The sequence below is a fragment of the Crassostrea angulata genome, chromosome 2 (genome assembly GCF_025612915.1).
Source record: "Crassostrea angulata isolate pt1a10 chromosome 2, ASM2561291v2, whole genome shotgun sequence".
In the NCBI taxonomy this organism is placed as follows: domain Eukaryota; kingdom Metazoa; phylum Mollusca; class Bivalvia; order Ostreida; family Ostreidae; genus Magallana; species Magallana angulata.
In genome coordinates this window covers 56853209-56868404 of record NC_069112.1, presented here as the reverse complement: position 1 = coordinate 56868404, position 15196 = coordinate 56853209, and the positions used below count along the sequence as shown (strand labels likewise).

The 15196-nt window shown below is 32.2% G+C and overlaps 1 protein-coding gene and 1 long non-coding RNA gene across 2 annotated transcripts; one reads left to right on the top strand and one right to left on the bottom strand.

Annotated features, from left to right (window-relative positions):
- The first annotated feature begins 761 nt into the window (after positions 1 to 761).
- Positions 762 to 3605, top strand: LOC128172617 (uncharacterized). The gene is made up of 3 exons (XR_008242317.1): positions 762 to 1093; positions 2373 to 2588; positions 3342 to 3605. It is a non-coding gene; the product is annotated as an uncharacterized LOC128172617 (long non-coding RNA).
- Positions 3606 to 7854: 4249 nt separating this feature from the next.
- On the bottom strand, positions 7855 to 12704 carry LOC128174543 (multiple epidermal growth factor-like domains protein 10). Its single transcript, XM_052840073.1, has 8 exons — positions 12461 to 12704; positions 11872 to 12123; positions 10127 to 10264; positions 9340 to 9477; positions 8930 to 9070; positions 8609 to 8746; positions 8176 to 8319; positions 7855 to 7961 (listed from the first exon to the last, which is right to left on the bottom strand). Exons 1-8 carry the CDS (start codon positions 12702 to 12704, stop codon positions 7855 to 7857), a joined length of 1302 nt encoding a protein of 433 aa, XP_052696033.1.
- Positions 12705 to 15196: the final 2492 nt, after the last annotated feature.

Below are 15196 nucleotides of genomic sequence, written 5' to 3'. Positions count from 1 at the left end.
TTTCACAGATACTTTTTTTGTTTAGAACAAATTTTACTCATGACATTGAACTTTATAACAATCCGAATTCGAGAACTCAAACCCTGAGTAAACAAACCCTTAACATATTAAATCATATGCACGCGCGCTAAAATTCAACAGATTGCATGATGTGCTTATTAAAAAAAAGCAAAACCTGGACGTTTCGCTTTCCGCCGCCATCTTTAAACTACCTGACCAGAGTTAGACCAGAATATCTCCGTTTTTTGGACCAAGGTTTCGTTTTATTTCGTCGGACTAAAGTGAGTTCGGCCTCATTTTAGTCAAACTACGGCGACTGTAGTTTGTGATCGAACTTGCTCTATATGTATTGGGCGAAAGTGAGTTTCCGGAAGTGGAAGACATATTGGTTTAAGCTTTGTTTACATGTTACCATGCATATGTATTTTAATCAATATAGTCAGCTATAAGATAATATCTATTATATTATACAAATATTGACTGGGGTTGAGGGCAACATTGATTATATTAGCCCCCAAGGGACGAAATATTGCCCGACTTGAAGCGGAGGGCAATATTTTTGTCCCAAGGGGGCTAATATAATCAATTTTGCCCGTAAACACAGTCAATATTTGTTTTGTTATAAGAAGAAACAAACCAAAATTTAAGAAAGTAATTAAGGAAGTATGGGACTCACGATTTTGAATCTACCCCGCAACTCCGAGTGACGTAAACCAATTCGCAGTCGTTAAATCTGTTGGTTCAATTCTAAGGAATTTAACAATAAAATTTATTGTGGAAAGGATTTCATAGTTTCTTTTTAAAATAAAACGTGAACATAAATGATAATAAAAGTTAATTTAACCAAAAAATCTTATTTTACGACATAAATATCGGTTCGGTTTTCGGCAAAGCGGAGGAAACGTGGATTTGATTTTGAACGCTGAAAAGACATAAAGGTTGCTAAAGCTCAGAAAAAGGATGGTCTAGTCACATAATGCGAACGTGAACGCTCTCTTGGGCAGACCAATCACATATTTTGATATTACAGCTGAATAATTCTCATCACAGATGGAGGAAGATGACTCGACGCCAGCAAAAGCGATCTGTCAAGGTTTGACCTACATTCATTGATAGAGTAAAAGTATTTGGTAATCTCAGCAAGGTTAAGTTCGTCGAGACTGAACATTTTTGACACACGTTTCTTCAGTTTTTCAGTTTTGGCGAATCTTGCTGAGATTAGAGTAAAAGTAAAATTGGTATGGGCATCATCGAATTTTTCTTATGCCGGTGTAATGCACTTGTGCTTGCATGCATTGGTCTCTGCTCATGAATGTGTAAGATACCTATACCTATATAAGTAGGCATCGTACATATTCGTGAGTAAAGCCCCAAGCACCTGAGGTGTAATTTCATAATAAAACAAATAATTATAATCATGTATACAAATATTTGACAGTATGGTTCAATACACATAGTAGAACCCAGTAGAACTCTTAATGTCTTTCATTATTAATAGTTAATTATAAAATATATCAGAATTTGTATCATGTCGTCACATGTTTCAGAAATCAGATGTTACGGGTAGTCGAACTTTCAACGCATGAGTTCATTCCAAAATGATGTTAAACCACACATACGAAATCTGTCGTCTCTATGCATAGGCATTAGTCGAATTATGTGGCATCAATTTTATATTTAAGCTACAAGTAGAAACTGCATATGATGACAAATAATTTTGTATCAGTAATTTCAGATGCTATGTCTGAGTGAGATTAAAAATGATTCAGTTAAGATAAAAATTGTTAACTGACAGCCATTATGTGTGGCGTTAGGTGTTAAACTACTTTTTGTTATGGTATACACATATTGACAGCAAAATAAATTTCAAATAGGTGTCAAGTACAATTTTTTTATTTAAAACTCAACCTCAGATGGTGTCTTTTTTCAGTTAAAACAGTGTCTGGAGCTTTTGTGTGACTTTTAGTCTTTCACATTAATGCTCCCTCAAAATTTAATTTTTCACAGCCCCATGTCCTTCTTCATGTGGAAAGATTTGCATGTACATATTTATGTATCTTAATGGAGAACAACTACCGGTAATTTAAAAGTGAAGATTTTAGAAGTCAGTGTCAAATAATAACTATCCCTCTTCCAGTTAATATTAATATGTTTGTTAAATCTGAGTTAACCTCTGTTTATGCCTTTAAAATATCAAGTACATATGCATATATTTTTTTCACTGATCAACTTGGCAACCAATTGGTGTTCCTTTATAATATCAAGTACATAAGCATATATTTTTTTTACTGATCAACTTGGCAACCAATTGGTGTTCCAGTTAATATTCTCTGATGGTGCAAAATTCCTGATTGTGTAACTTAATATTACAGATGTTGACCATGAAAAAGTTGTCAAAATGTCTGATTGTGGTTGGAGACAGTGGAGGAGTTTGGTGGAATTAGGGATGTAAGCAGATATGCATTTAAAAGAGCTCGATGGTTGTGGCCATTTTCAGACTGTATTGATCTCCTAAGGAAGAAGAGCTATATAAAAATATGCTGGTTGGCAGAAGAGAGAGAGAGTGGGAAGTCATAACAGTTTGTCAGGTATTTGATAAATTATTTACATAAACTACTTTCGATTGGTATCTCTGTGATTGGTTTAATTTTCATGGATTTCAAGGGTATACTCTTTCATATGAACAAATCAAAACCCCCACCAAAAAAAACCTCCCCCCCCAAAAAAAAAAATCTTCATTAACTGTGCAAAATAGTCCATGAAATTGCATCCCAGTGAACCTTTAATGAATGATAACAATCCCCAAAAATTAGACCTCACAAAATGCAATGATTTGACAGCAGGGTAAACGTTAACTGTAATATTCCATATATTGTTGACTGAAATCTATAGTCCCAGAGATTATCACTGTGCCATTTATTTTATTATGTTTAATACTCTAAGCATGAGTGTGCCAATTAAAAAGCTGTCATTTATTAAAAAAGTTTGTTTATTTTATAAGTAAATTCTAAATTATGTAATTTTTTTATGAATTTTTTGTTTGTTATCCTTAAGTAAAGGAATGTACAAGATAAAGAGTAGTATTTCATTTATAATGAGAAATATTAAAGCTGATCTATATTTAATCAAATCGAAAAAAAAAGAGAAAGAATTGTAGCATTTTGAATATAAATCGAACCAATTGAATAAACCTTGAATTGTCCCAGCCCTAATCTTAATGAACCATAAATTGTACATCCTAAGAAAGCCTTGTGTTTGAATGTCACAATAGTTTTTGTTTAGATATTGCTCTATGTATAAGTATTTTAGTTGATGCTATTTCCCATCTAATGATCTTTCAGGTCATTCATCTATGATCAGGATATTTTCTGGAAAAATAGAAAACTTTTCAACATGATTGAAACCTGTCGCACATGTACTTTGTCTCTTAATTCCAAATCAACACCTCCTCCACGATTGCAGGATCAACTGGAACGGAACTACGAAGGCCATGGAGAGTGACATGATAGAAGAGATGGTCAAGGATGTGAATGATGGATCTGTTCGTATAAAGACAATAGTTGGTGATGAAGATAGCACAATCATTTCCAAACTTTGGACAAACATTGACACAAATAGGATGCTAATCATGTTAAAGAAATCTTAAGGAACCATCTATACTTTGTGAAAAATAACACAAAACTTTAACTTTCAATGTCATACAGTATCTCAAAAGATGTGTATACTACATCCTTGCCCAAGGAAAAAGGGGTGTTGCAAGGATAAGCCAAGGAATTGTGCTCTTGTCTGCTTCAATATTTATGTTAAATATGTAATAAAAATGTTGAGAGGGTTGTTCATTTTGGAGCGATAATTGTCAGCTTCATTATTTATGCTAGATTGGTAACACATGTAATAATGTTGAGAGGGCTTTTAATTTGGGTGCATTATTTGTATAAGTCTGTTAATTTATTACATGTACATGTGAGGAGTTAAATGTCCAGTATAAACTTGATTAGTATAAAAAAAATTCATACCATAATATATGGTTGTAACAGTAATGGATGTTGTTTAACCGAATGGCTTAAAATTAAATTCGCCCTTTGTACTTTGCATATTGTACATGATGTAGTGCTGATTTCGATACTTTTATATGTTTCAGAGTTGAAAAAATAATTATGAGTTACATGTAGCAAATCATAAATTTAATATTTATTTGTTTATACCTATTAGAATTATTTTGTTCCTACCTGGTATCTTCTTATAAGGTGCAAATAGTTAAAAAATGTGTACTTTAACAGAGGAATTTCAAGTTAAACAGAGGAAATTTGGGATTTAAATGAATATTTTTTACTTTTTTGGTGAATTTTATATTAGTACTAGCATTGTAATAAAGATATCATTAATTGACTGAGTGTTCATTGAACAAAAAGTTGGTACTGATAATTTTATCTACATTAGAATAGTGTTTAAGTGAAAACAGCGCAAAATTGAAAAAACAGACCAGAGGAAATTCAGACTGCAATATCTTTTTATTTAAGTCATTGACCTATGAGTTTCTCCTCTTCCAAGGAAAGCATAACATTTGAACATTTTATTTCAGTTCAAAAATAAGACTTTTAATTATATTAAATAATATTTTTTGACCATTTTGCATTGAAGGTCAACACAAAAAGCAACAAATTAGAACTATGTAGAGGAAATTTGGTTGCAGTTTGTAAAATACTGAGGAGGCGTTGACAAAATATTTTTGTAAAAAATCATTCTTCTGTTAATGTGTTATGAATAGCATATAAAGAAAATGAAATCAAATAATTACAAACTCTGTAGCATTGCTTCATTTCTGTTGCAAGCGGTGTATTTTAATGAGCTGGAGCATTTCCAACAAGGGTATGTTTGGGTACCGTTACCATGGAAACAAACATATTGACCTATTAATTTTTTTTTATATTCTGTTAGAAGAAAGACTGTGCTATCCGTTGGACCAAGTTTTATAATTTTTTAATTACTTTGGTGTGAGTCCCATACTCCCTTAAAAAAAGATCGTCATAATTTTCTCAGCTCAATAAAGAATTCACGAATTCAATTTTGTGCAAAGTTCATTTCCAAAATATCCTCAGCATCAAACGTTCACTGGTGATATTCCGCCGACCGAAAAAATTAACACACATATGTTCTACCTGATTTTACTTCTCAGTTTTTCGCAAATCCTTATATCCGTAATGATAGCAAACCGTCGCATTGCGCGTCTGTTGTTTGTTTGCCTTGACTGACTGTCTATTATGACGTCACCTTGTTTTGGAGTCGCAAAGAGTTATTTACGTCGTCGTTTACGAATCAACAAATCAGAACCGATTAATTGAAATAGAGGAAATATTCTCAAGGTATTATTCCTAGGCGGTCAATATTTAAAAAATATTGACCGGTCAATATTTTTCGGACGAGCTTATATTATAATTATTGACTATTCGTCTATATAGAGTTATATAGTGAGAATTTACTACTAATTATAACAAAGACAGTTATACGATTTTTTATACTATATTATTAATAAAATAATGTTGCCTATGGTTGTTTCCTACATGGAATTATATACTGTTCCTATTGATGCAGTTGATTTATTAGTGTTGACTTTGTAGCGTTGTGACAGTGGTTGATAAGCATGATGTAGCACACGGTTGGATCCGATAGGATTTTGTTTCACTACCACGCCGCACCACAACCAGTTCTAGGACTACAGTCCAAGAAATAGTGATGAGAGTGGACTTATGAATGTCTTAAATGAACCATCAGCGCAGACGTCCGTATCTAGATGTCGATAGTTGAGATAAGTGGAACCCTATAGAGATAGGACTAGTTGACAAGAAGTGTTCTTGTGAACATTTGGCAACATAGATAACATAAGTATTACAGAACCAGTGTGTTTGAAAACTGAACAGTATTAGTAAGACCAATAAGCTGTCTATTATTTAAAGCTAGTAATTGTCAAGAAGGGAATTTAATTTTTGGGGTTTAGATGTAAGCATTCACTGTTTAAACGAAAGTGAGTATGTAAGTGAGGGTGAAAGTGGGTGAGAATTTGTGAATATTTTCTGTTGATTTATTTTCTTGTAAATAATTTTTTTTAATTAAAACTGTCTTGAGTGTTATTTGGAGATCGCCTGGCTAAACCACGTTACACAATGTTAAAAGAAAAAAGTAAGATTGCATAGATAACCTTCAAATCAGCATGCCATTTGCCGTGTTTGCACAGTTGAAATAGTCAAAACAGAGTTTTTAAACGAAATAATGTAGGTATTGATTCCTGACAGGTATTTTGATGAATAAGAACCCCCAACCCCCCAACCCAATAAAATGCCCTTCGAATTGTCAACTATATGGAAGTATTTGAAAATAAAAGTTAACATATAATTTTCAGAACTGTTTTAATGAATTTAACAAGTTTATAACCGATGGAAAATTTAAATTCATTCTTATTTGATATGAAACTACTTGTTTACCTAAACAATCTTGTAATCGACAAACATTTTATTAATGATATTAAAACATGTTAATTAGAAAATTTTCCTGCCTTCTAAGCATTTTAAGTATTGCTATTAAACAGTTTGACATATACCTCTACATTAATTATTTTGCATTTCAGTTGACCTCATCATATTTTCATGTTTGCATTGTTTGGCCTTCGGTTTGTTTATCGGAGAAATTTCAGTCGGAATTTTATACCCAATCATTGGGAGTTTTGAAAGCACAGTTCTGAATATATTGCTTGTTTTCTTCTAAGTCCTTAATAAATTTTTATTATGAACAGTTTTCAACTAATTATATACATGTACCTTTGGAAACTTATGTCTTTTTCAACAATTTTGCGGTTCAATAAAGAAGTATCATTTATTCTTTCAATCGACAAAGACAAAATGAAGTAAAAAGTAAATGTTGACAGATTAGCCACACAATTTCACCAATGATGACAACCGGTGCGATAACACAGTATACCGATAACTTTGGAAACTTAAGTAGAGTCATTTAGAAGACAGAGCGACGTATGTTGATAAACGAATAAACGGACGGACGGACATGAGGTAGTGAGAAATTTAGAAATGATATTCTAATACTATTTAAATCAATATATAATATTTGACTCTTGTTAAATAAAAAAATATGTTTTAATTTTATTAATTGTTTTTATAGAATAAAATAGTATAATAAATTTTTGATAAAATAAACATTCTTTCTCCACTTTTGTGGCGAATGAATTTTTTTTTACAGGGATAAATAATTTGCAGAGGAAGTCAGCATAAAACATGATTATAATTCATCATTGAAGTTTTATTACTACACAAGTTTATAAATTCCCGTTTACAATTTGTTTTCAAGTTGTGATCAATAAATTGTATTCACCTTCATTAAAGACCAGTTTTATCTTACAATTTAACAAAGTCTTTACATACAAACACCTTGTAGAAATGAACAAATGTACATGCAGCAACAAATCAGTTTTGTTATAATTAAGAATTGTAGTTCATTACAAAAACACTTTTGATAATAAACTTATTTTATGACATTTTGTTCGAACGCAACAGCTTTAATTTCACGACATGAAAGTTCATCATACTGATTTTGTTGCGAGATTTCCTCAAGCTCTTGGTATGCAGAGTTGCAGAGTTTATCTTGGTTACACTCAACTTTTTGAGATTGATCTGCAAGTTCTTCTTTTTTGCTTTCTCGGCTACTAATTAGATTTTGTATGTACCTGGAATAAATGTGCATGAGAGATTGTGTTTGGTAAATACATTATTACAATAATCCAACCAGAATAAAACATATACAATACACTGTATAAAATAACATTCTACAGAATAAAATAATATCAAACATTTACCTCATGATAAAAAATGCATTTACGAAAACACTCAGGACTAATAATGTAGCACAGGCGAAAAGAGCCGCATATGGTTGTGTCTCTAATGTTGAAGTTGTATGAGCTGCATTGACGAATATAAAATAAAATATCTTGACTATGCATGAGATGAAAACAACAATTTTGCACAACTTTTACTTTTTAAATTAAACTTGGTAAAAAGACCGGGAGAGAGGACATACAAATATGTAACTACATATGGATCACGCTTCTAATATAGTTTTATCTGTAATAGAAATACCAAAATTACCAGTCATAATTAAACTCCTTGTTTATACCTTGATTACAACGATATCCCTGGAAACCAAAGTCACATCCGCGTGGACATTGACCAGTCACGTGATGGCACTGTTCTCCATACGTGTAAAGACAGTTTCCACAAGTGAGTGAGCAAAGTTGTCCATATGTGTTGCTATTGCAAGCTTTGTATTTCGAAAAAAAATAATGACGTCTTTATAGATTTGATAAATGATCAACCGACATTATTTTTCATTTAAAGTTCAAACATTTTTTTTTCGTGTAAAACAAAATCCGGTTCATTCCCCCTGCTAACTTCTTTTTTTTACTTTGAATTCTTAGTTTTTAGAACATTGATATTTTTTAGCTATGAAAGTTTGGTTTAGTCTGCATGTAATTTGTATTCTTTGTTTATTTTTAACATTTTCCCCTTGAGATTGAAATTAAACTCCAGTTTGGCTTTACAACCATTACCTTCCGTGCATTCACTGCCATAGTAACCACTATCACATCCATTTAAACAAGTACCATTAATAAAATGGCATTGTTCTTTGTTAAGGCAGTGGCCACATGATTGGTTGCAGTGTTGACCGAATTTACCTTCATCACATTCTAAATATGAAGAAACAGTAACTATCAAACTGAATCAAAACTTACCGAGTATTTTATTCATATTACCATAATGATAGTTTAAACTCTGCTTTTAGTATTATTCATTGTGTTTTAAAGCACATGGAACTGTTATTGCTTTCTATAGATAATTAATAGTGAGACAGTTGATATGTACGATCTTACTTTCATTGCATGTGATGCCTTTCCATCCAACTTGACATCCTTCTTTACAAAGGCCTGTGATTCTGTCACACTTATAAGGGACTCCACAGTTTACGTTGCATTTTTCCTGACAGTTGTAGCCATATTGACCATCAGGACATGCTATCATATATACAGATGCAGTTTAACAGACAAATTTTCTCTAATAGTTTTTTTTTTAAATTTTGCTTGAGAAATTTAAATTAATAAATATCCTAACGTACTAAGAATCAAAATCATTTTTTGCTTTCAATAAGAGTTGAAATATTCGTAACAAAAGAAAATTGTTAAATTGCTTTCAAAATGTAACGATTTTTAGAATTCTTGTCGTGATTTAAAAACTGTTTTTATGTCAGAAATCATTTAAATGCTAGTATTCAATTTAAACAGACCTACGTCACACTTGATTCCCTGTGTTCCTCTTTCACAGCCATTTAGACAGTTTCCGTTCTTGATATCACAAGGTCCGTTGTCCCTACAGTTACCACATATCCACTGACACTCCAATCCATAAGTGTTAATACTACATTCTAAGAAAACGAACAAACTATGCAGCTCAATGTTTCTTATCAAGTGTGTTTGTGTAGCATATTATAAAGACGTTTGGATAAAATGGAAATCAAACCGCGAGTTTGCGTACTGTACAACACTGATGCCACTAAAGATATAATTAAAATGCATAAGAAAATTATTTTAAATAAAATTAATCCCGATCAGTGGATGACAGTCGATGTACCTGAAATGGACGTAAGAGCAGCCGCGAATTTCCAAGCAGCTAAATTTATAATCAACATACTGATTCCAACAAAACGTTTTGTCTACGCAATACCTTTAAGCTTTGTTCAGATAGAGCGTCTGATTGAACTAGAAATAATTTCACAACAAATAATATAGAAGTCAAACGACTGCATTATAAGTTTTTCCGTGATGTGAAAACACATATTGTTTTGCATCTCTGTCATACGTCTATAAGAATAAGATGCATACATATATAAGGGCAGTGTCAATTGCGTGAAACAAAACGACTGTTTGGGGTTAAAATTAGAGAGGTACGCCTAGATTGTGTGGACATCCCTGTTCTATCTAATCTTCGTGTGATCTAACCTACAATTGTTATGAAGCTTGCATCGAGTTGATTCTTGTATGAATTGTAATGAATTGCAAGAGAAACATACATACCGTTTTCACATGTTGCACCTTTATACCCAGCAGAACAACCCAGACATGTTCCATCCACAATGTGACAGTGACCATCCTGACAGTTCTTAGGACACGGTATGGAGCAGTCCTCTCCATAATATCCTTTTTCTTGGCAACCTTATAAATGAAACACTATACATTGATCTCTTTGCAATATCTAAAGGCAACATTAAAGATCTTTAAACTTGCTACATACTTTTTAAACAGATTCTAATAAGATTACTTTGAGTACACATTACACCTTCAAACCAAATGACTATCTGTTTTAATATTCATTAGTGTATGTAATAAAACTAAAGCAGGCAGCTATTTTTCATTTGTATCTATTTGCTTTACTGTAATGATCTATTATCCTTGATTTATTGATTCTTGATTATTTAATAATGCATCCACTGTTAACCAATAATTGTGATGATTATTTTTATACAATAAGTAATATTCTATGTAAATAAGGTGTTGTGCATATGTAGTTTTGGATTAGGTTGGATTAGTGTGTTTATATTTGATTTCCTATTTTCAGTTACTACGAATAATTTTAGGCCAGCACATATATAGGGGCAGTGTTAATTGCGTGAAACAAAACGACTGTTTGGGGTTAAAATTAGAGAGGTACGCCTAGATTGTGTGGACATCCCTGCTCTATCTAATCTTCGTGTGATCTAACCTACGATACAGAGTATGCGGTAATCCCTGCTCTGTATCGCATTGATACAAGTGTGCGGCCATCCTTGCTTGTTTTGATGATTGTTGCGGCGGAGCACTGTGTGTAGCGATCCCGGCTGGTGTTTTGGCCTTTCTATAGCGCTAGTGTGCGGCACTCCCTGCTTGTGTTTGGTTGCGTTGTTGCGCACGTGTGCGGTCATCCCTGCTTGCGTTAATGTTGGTACCTGTTGAGTTGCGTGGCTGTGCGGTCATCCCTGCCGGCGTAACATTGAGTCCATATGTTTGTGCAGGAGCGGTGATTAAAGACTGCACTTGTAAATATTGGCAGCAATCAGGGCTACCCGATTCTATCTCGGGTACGGTTCCGCAGGGGAACACAGGCAGTGACCCCCTTGCACGTTAAAAAGTATTTTATCGAAAGAAGAATCACTGTTAAAATCAACAGTTTCTGTATTTTGGATTACATTTGTAGGAATAATGAATTGGTTATTTATATAATTTGAACGGGTGTAAAGAATACAACGTTTATTGTTACCAACTATACTTATTCACCTTGCTGTTACTTGTTTGCGACATGCTGGTGATTTGTAAAGAGGCGGCAATTTATACATGTCCTGAACAGTTTTTTAGAGTGTAGATACACCTATTCGTCATAATTCAGAAATTGCGATCATATATGATATATAGAAGTGCCTAATGCATCTAGTGACTTGTTTGTTTTAGCATTTAAAAAATCTGGTTGGTTAAATGTCCTTTTTATAATAATTAGAGTTAATGTGTACTGAATTTGTCGGTATGAACTGAAACTTCTATTATGAAAGTTTCTTTGAAAGATGAATTTTCTTCTATCCAATAACATACACTATTTTGTTTTTTACCATTGTATGATATCATTTTGATTTTCTTTTTAAAATATAGAATATGCGATTTTGGTGAATGGTAAAAAACAAATATCCTGTTCACTACTGAACAATTTTCAAATTTAAAAGAAAGGTTTTATTCCTTTTTTTTAAAATTACTTTGTCAGTATCTAATTTTAGTTTTATGCTAAAGTAACATACCATACACTTCTACTTCACAGAGGTCACTAAAAGCGCCACTAGTATAGCCATCAGGATAGGGAGGATGAGTTCTGTTGTTGTAATATATGACGTATCGACCGTGCTCAAGACAGGTTATATTAATGGGATTTGGTATGGTAGATCTTGTAAAGTTCGTATCTTTGAAACACAGAGTTCCATTCTCTTTAATAGTGGTATTTGATATGTAAACAGAAAATCCCAGAAATGTTCCACTTAAAACGTTATTGTTATCTGCAAAGAAATACAAAATTTGTTTAGTAACACGGAACTCTAGAAAAAAAAAACAACGGAATCTGGACGTGTTTAATCGAATATACGCATATATCACACAATGTGACAATTTCGCCAATTTGTTTTTACGTCTAGAGTTAGAATCATGTGTCGCTAGTCATTGTCATACTAAATATATAAATAAACATGAAATCATATGCATGTAATGGATTATAGAAATATATTCCACGCCGTATAATTATTTAGTTATTAGGCTATACAACTAGACTGTTAATCAAATTATAATTAGTAAACCATGTTATATAAATATATTTACAAATAAAAATCGTTTTATTACCCCAAGGTGCATTCTCCGTCCTGTACTGAATAAACATATGGTGTATACTGTGAACTTCTCCAAGATCTACCCGCCATTCTGCCGTTGGTCTTCCCCTTGATACTGCACACTGTCCTCCACTAGCAGACAAATCCGATTTCTTTCCATCCACTGCAAGTTCAGTTCCCCATCTACTACTGCTATAATTATATTGCTGCCATGCCGTTTTGTTTATTGCAATATTTTCTACAAAAGCATATGACATAAGACTTACATCAAAGAATCAAACATAATGTTATTACTACATATGTAAGTTTTTTCAAACAATTCAGCTCCATCATTGCGAAAAAATTGCTAATGAAGGTCATAATTTACATCTACATATTAATACTTGATCATTTTTCAGCACTTAGCATAGCTGCAGCTCTTTATGACGCTCGATGTCCTTTCTTTTTCGCGTTTGCGAAACATGACCACTAACTGGCAAATGCTATCGATAAAAAGTCATACTCTGGAGATGTCGTTATATAGATTTCACATGGCAGTGCAATATCGATTACTTTTTATCTTCAAGTTATTCTGAATGGAGATATTAAGTAAATTAGTTTCATTCAAATATTATTATTATTTATCTTATAGGGGTGCTCCAAAAGATATCTTGATATGTCAAACTAATATGTCACAGTTATCAACACCATGTTTTATATAAAAATGCAGATTGTTTTATATAAAATATTTCAATTAACACATGTTTCACGGATAATCTATGTTGTTATTTACTGACCTTAACTTATGTTACTTATACAATGTTACTTTTACAATTTTTAGTGAACCATTTTCCATCAAATTTGATTGTTCGGAAATTTGACAATGATAGAAAACTAATGATTGGAATGTGATTTATGAAAACAATATATTTATAACTGTCAAGTTACTTAAAATACTACAGAAAATATATAACAATTGCTATTTAGTGACATCTCTCTCAAAATCGCTTTGTCTATCGCTGATTAATGATTTAATTTATGATTCGTTCTAGGGTTTGTCTAGACACCCTCCCCCCTCTCCATTGGATCACGACATTCATGTTTATTCAATTTGATCATTCATGACACAACAAACCTCAATGAATACGAATCTCGAGATTGTTTATTTTTTGTATAATACTTACATACTTTTTATATACCGAAATGTTCAGATTATAAAAATATTGTATCGCATGCTTTAAAAAAGTACCAGAGGTATGTAACTGAATCGAAATCAAATGTTTTTAATTGAGTGAACTAAATTAAAATTGATTTTAACTTAGCTTAAACGGATGTGAAAATGCACGTTGTTACATAAATACGATCTAACATTCCATAACTTGGCTTGGAATAATATTAATTGATAGATTTGTCAAATGGTTCTCCATTATCTCTGCTTACAACTAAGTAATACACTCTGAATGGCCTTGAAGATTGATTTATGATAAGAAATTGAAGGCAAATTAACATTGTGCTTTGGGCCATCCCATTTTTAATACAAGGAACAACGAAAAAAATTGTTTTTATTTTTTGATGTGTCATTTACCTTTTTTACCTAAACGATTTCTATCTCTCTTTTGAACTTTAAAACAAAGGAGTGTAAGTGTACTTAAAATGCAAATTTTATTATAGAAAAGATATGAATTGTATGATCTGTCTATCTTTATATGTCGTTAGGCACCTAATATTGCTAATGTAATAATTGACCTTATAACAAATCAAGACCAAGAACTTAATCATAAATATGGTCAATGTAGAGATGAATCAAGACAATTAAGTACTAAATTTCACGCCAGCCTATAAAACATTATCTTTTATATGTCATATACCAAGGAGTGTATCAGTACTGATACACATGTTTTGGGCTAGGTGATACAGCAACTGTAAGCCATAGGGCTGGGTGTATTGTTCTCAAAGTAAAACTTTTAATTGATTAATTACTTTGTTTTTATTAAGACTAGTTAAAACGATAGAAAGATAGATAATGTAGAATAATGTAAATTATCACCTTACATATCTGAATATCTTTATTTGTTTTGCTGACAATTAAAAAACAATAATTCAAGAATAGCGCCAAACAATGATGTGAATCTAAGTAAGGGGGTTGAGGGGGATAACCTGCACAACGGTTGTGTATTCAGAACACAATCACGCTTTATTTAATACCAATCAGCATTTTAATTATAGGGATATAGAGAATGGAGCACGAGTCTAAATGTAAGAAAACCAGAGTTTAGATGGTAAATATAAAATGGTTAAAGGAATGAACTCGAGTATGAATATTTTAAAACAACTCGCTGACGGTATGGGTTTTTACGATCGGAATCAACAGTATTTTACGAAATCCCAGTGAACTAATTTGAAAAAATGTGCAAAGTTGAATAGGATACTTATTAGAAGTCTCTCTCTCGATAATTTTAAATTATAAAAGAAAGAGCTTCCTCTCAGACGAATGACACCCTTCTACTGAATATAAAACGACGACGGTTTGTCAACTTGAAGAGTTCTAAACACATATTAAAAAGATAGAACGTGTTTTGGATATCCGAAAAAAGAATCCATAGTTTTTTTGTAATAAATTATATTCCTTATTTATAATTTGAATAAAAATCTTTGATTTTAGATATATGATATAAACAACATCACACTGTTGTTTTGATCTCGGTCCTACTATCAGCCCGAGCGGTTAGTATCGGTCCATTCTATACATTGTATATACTACTAGACTTTG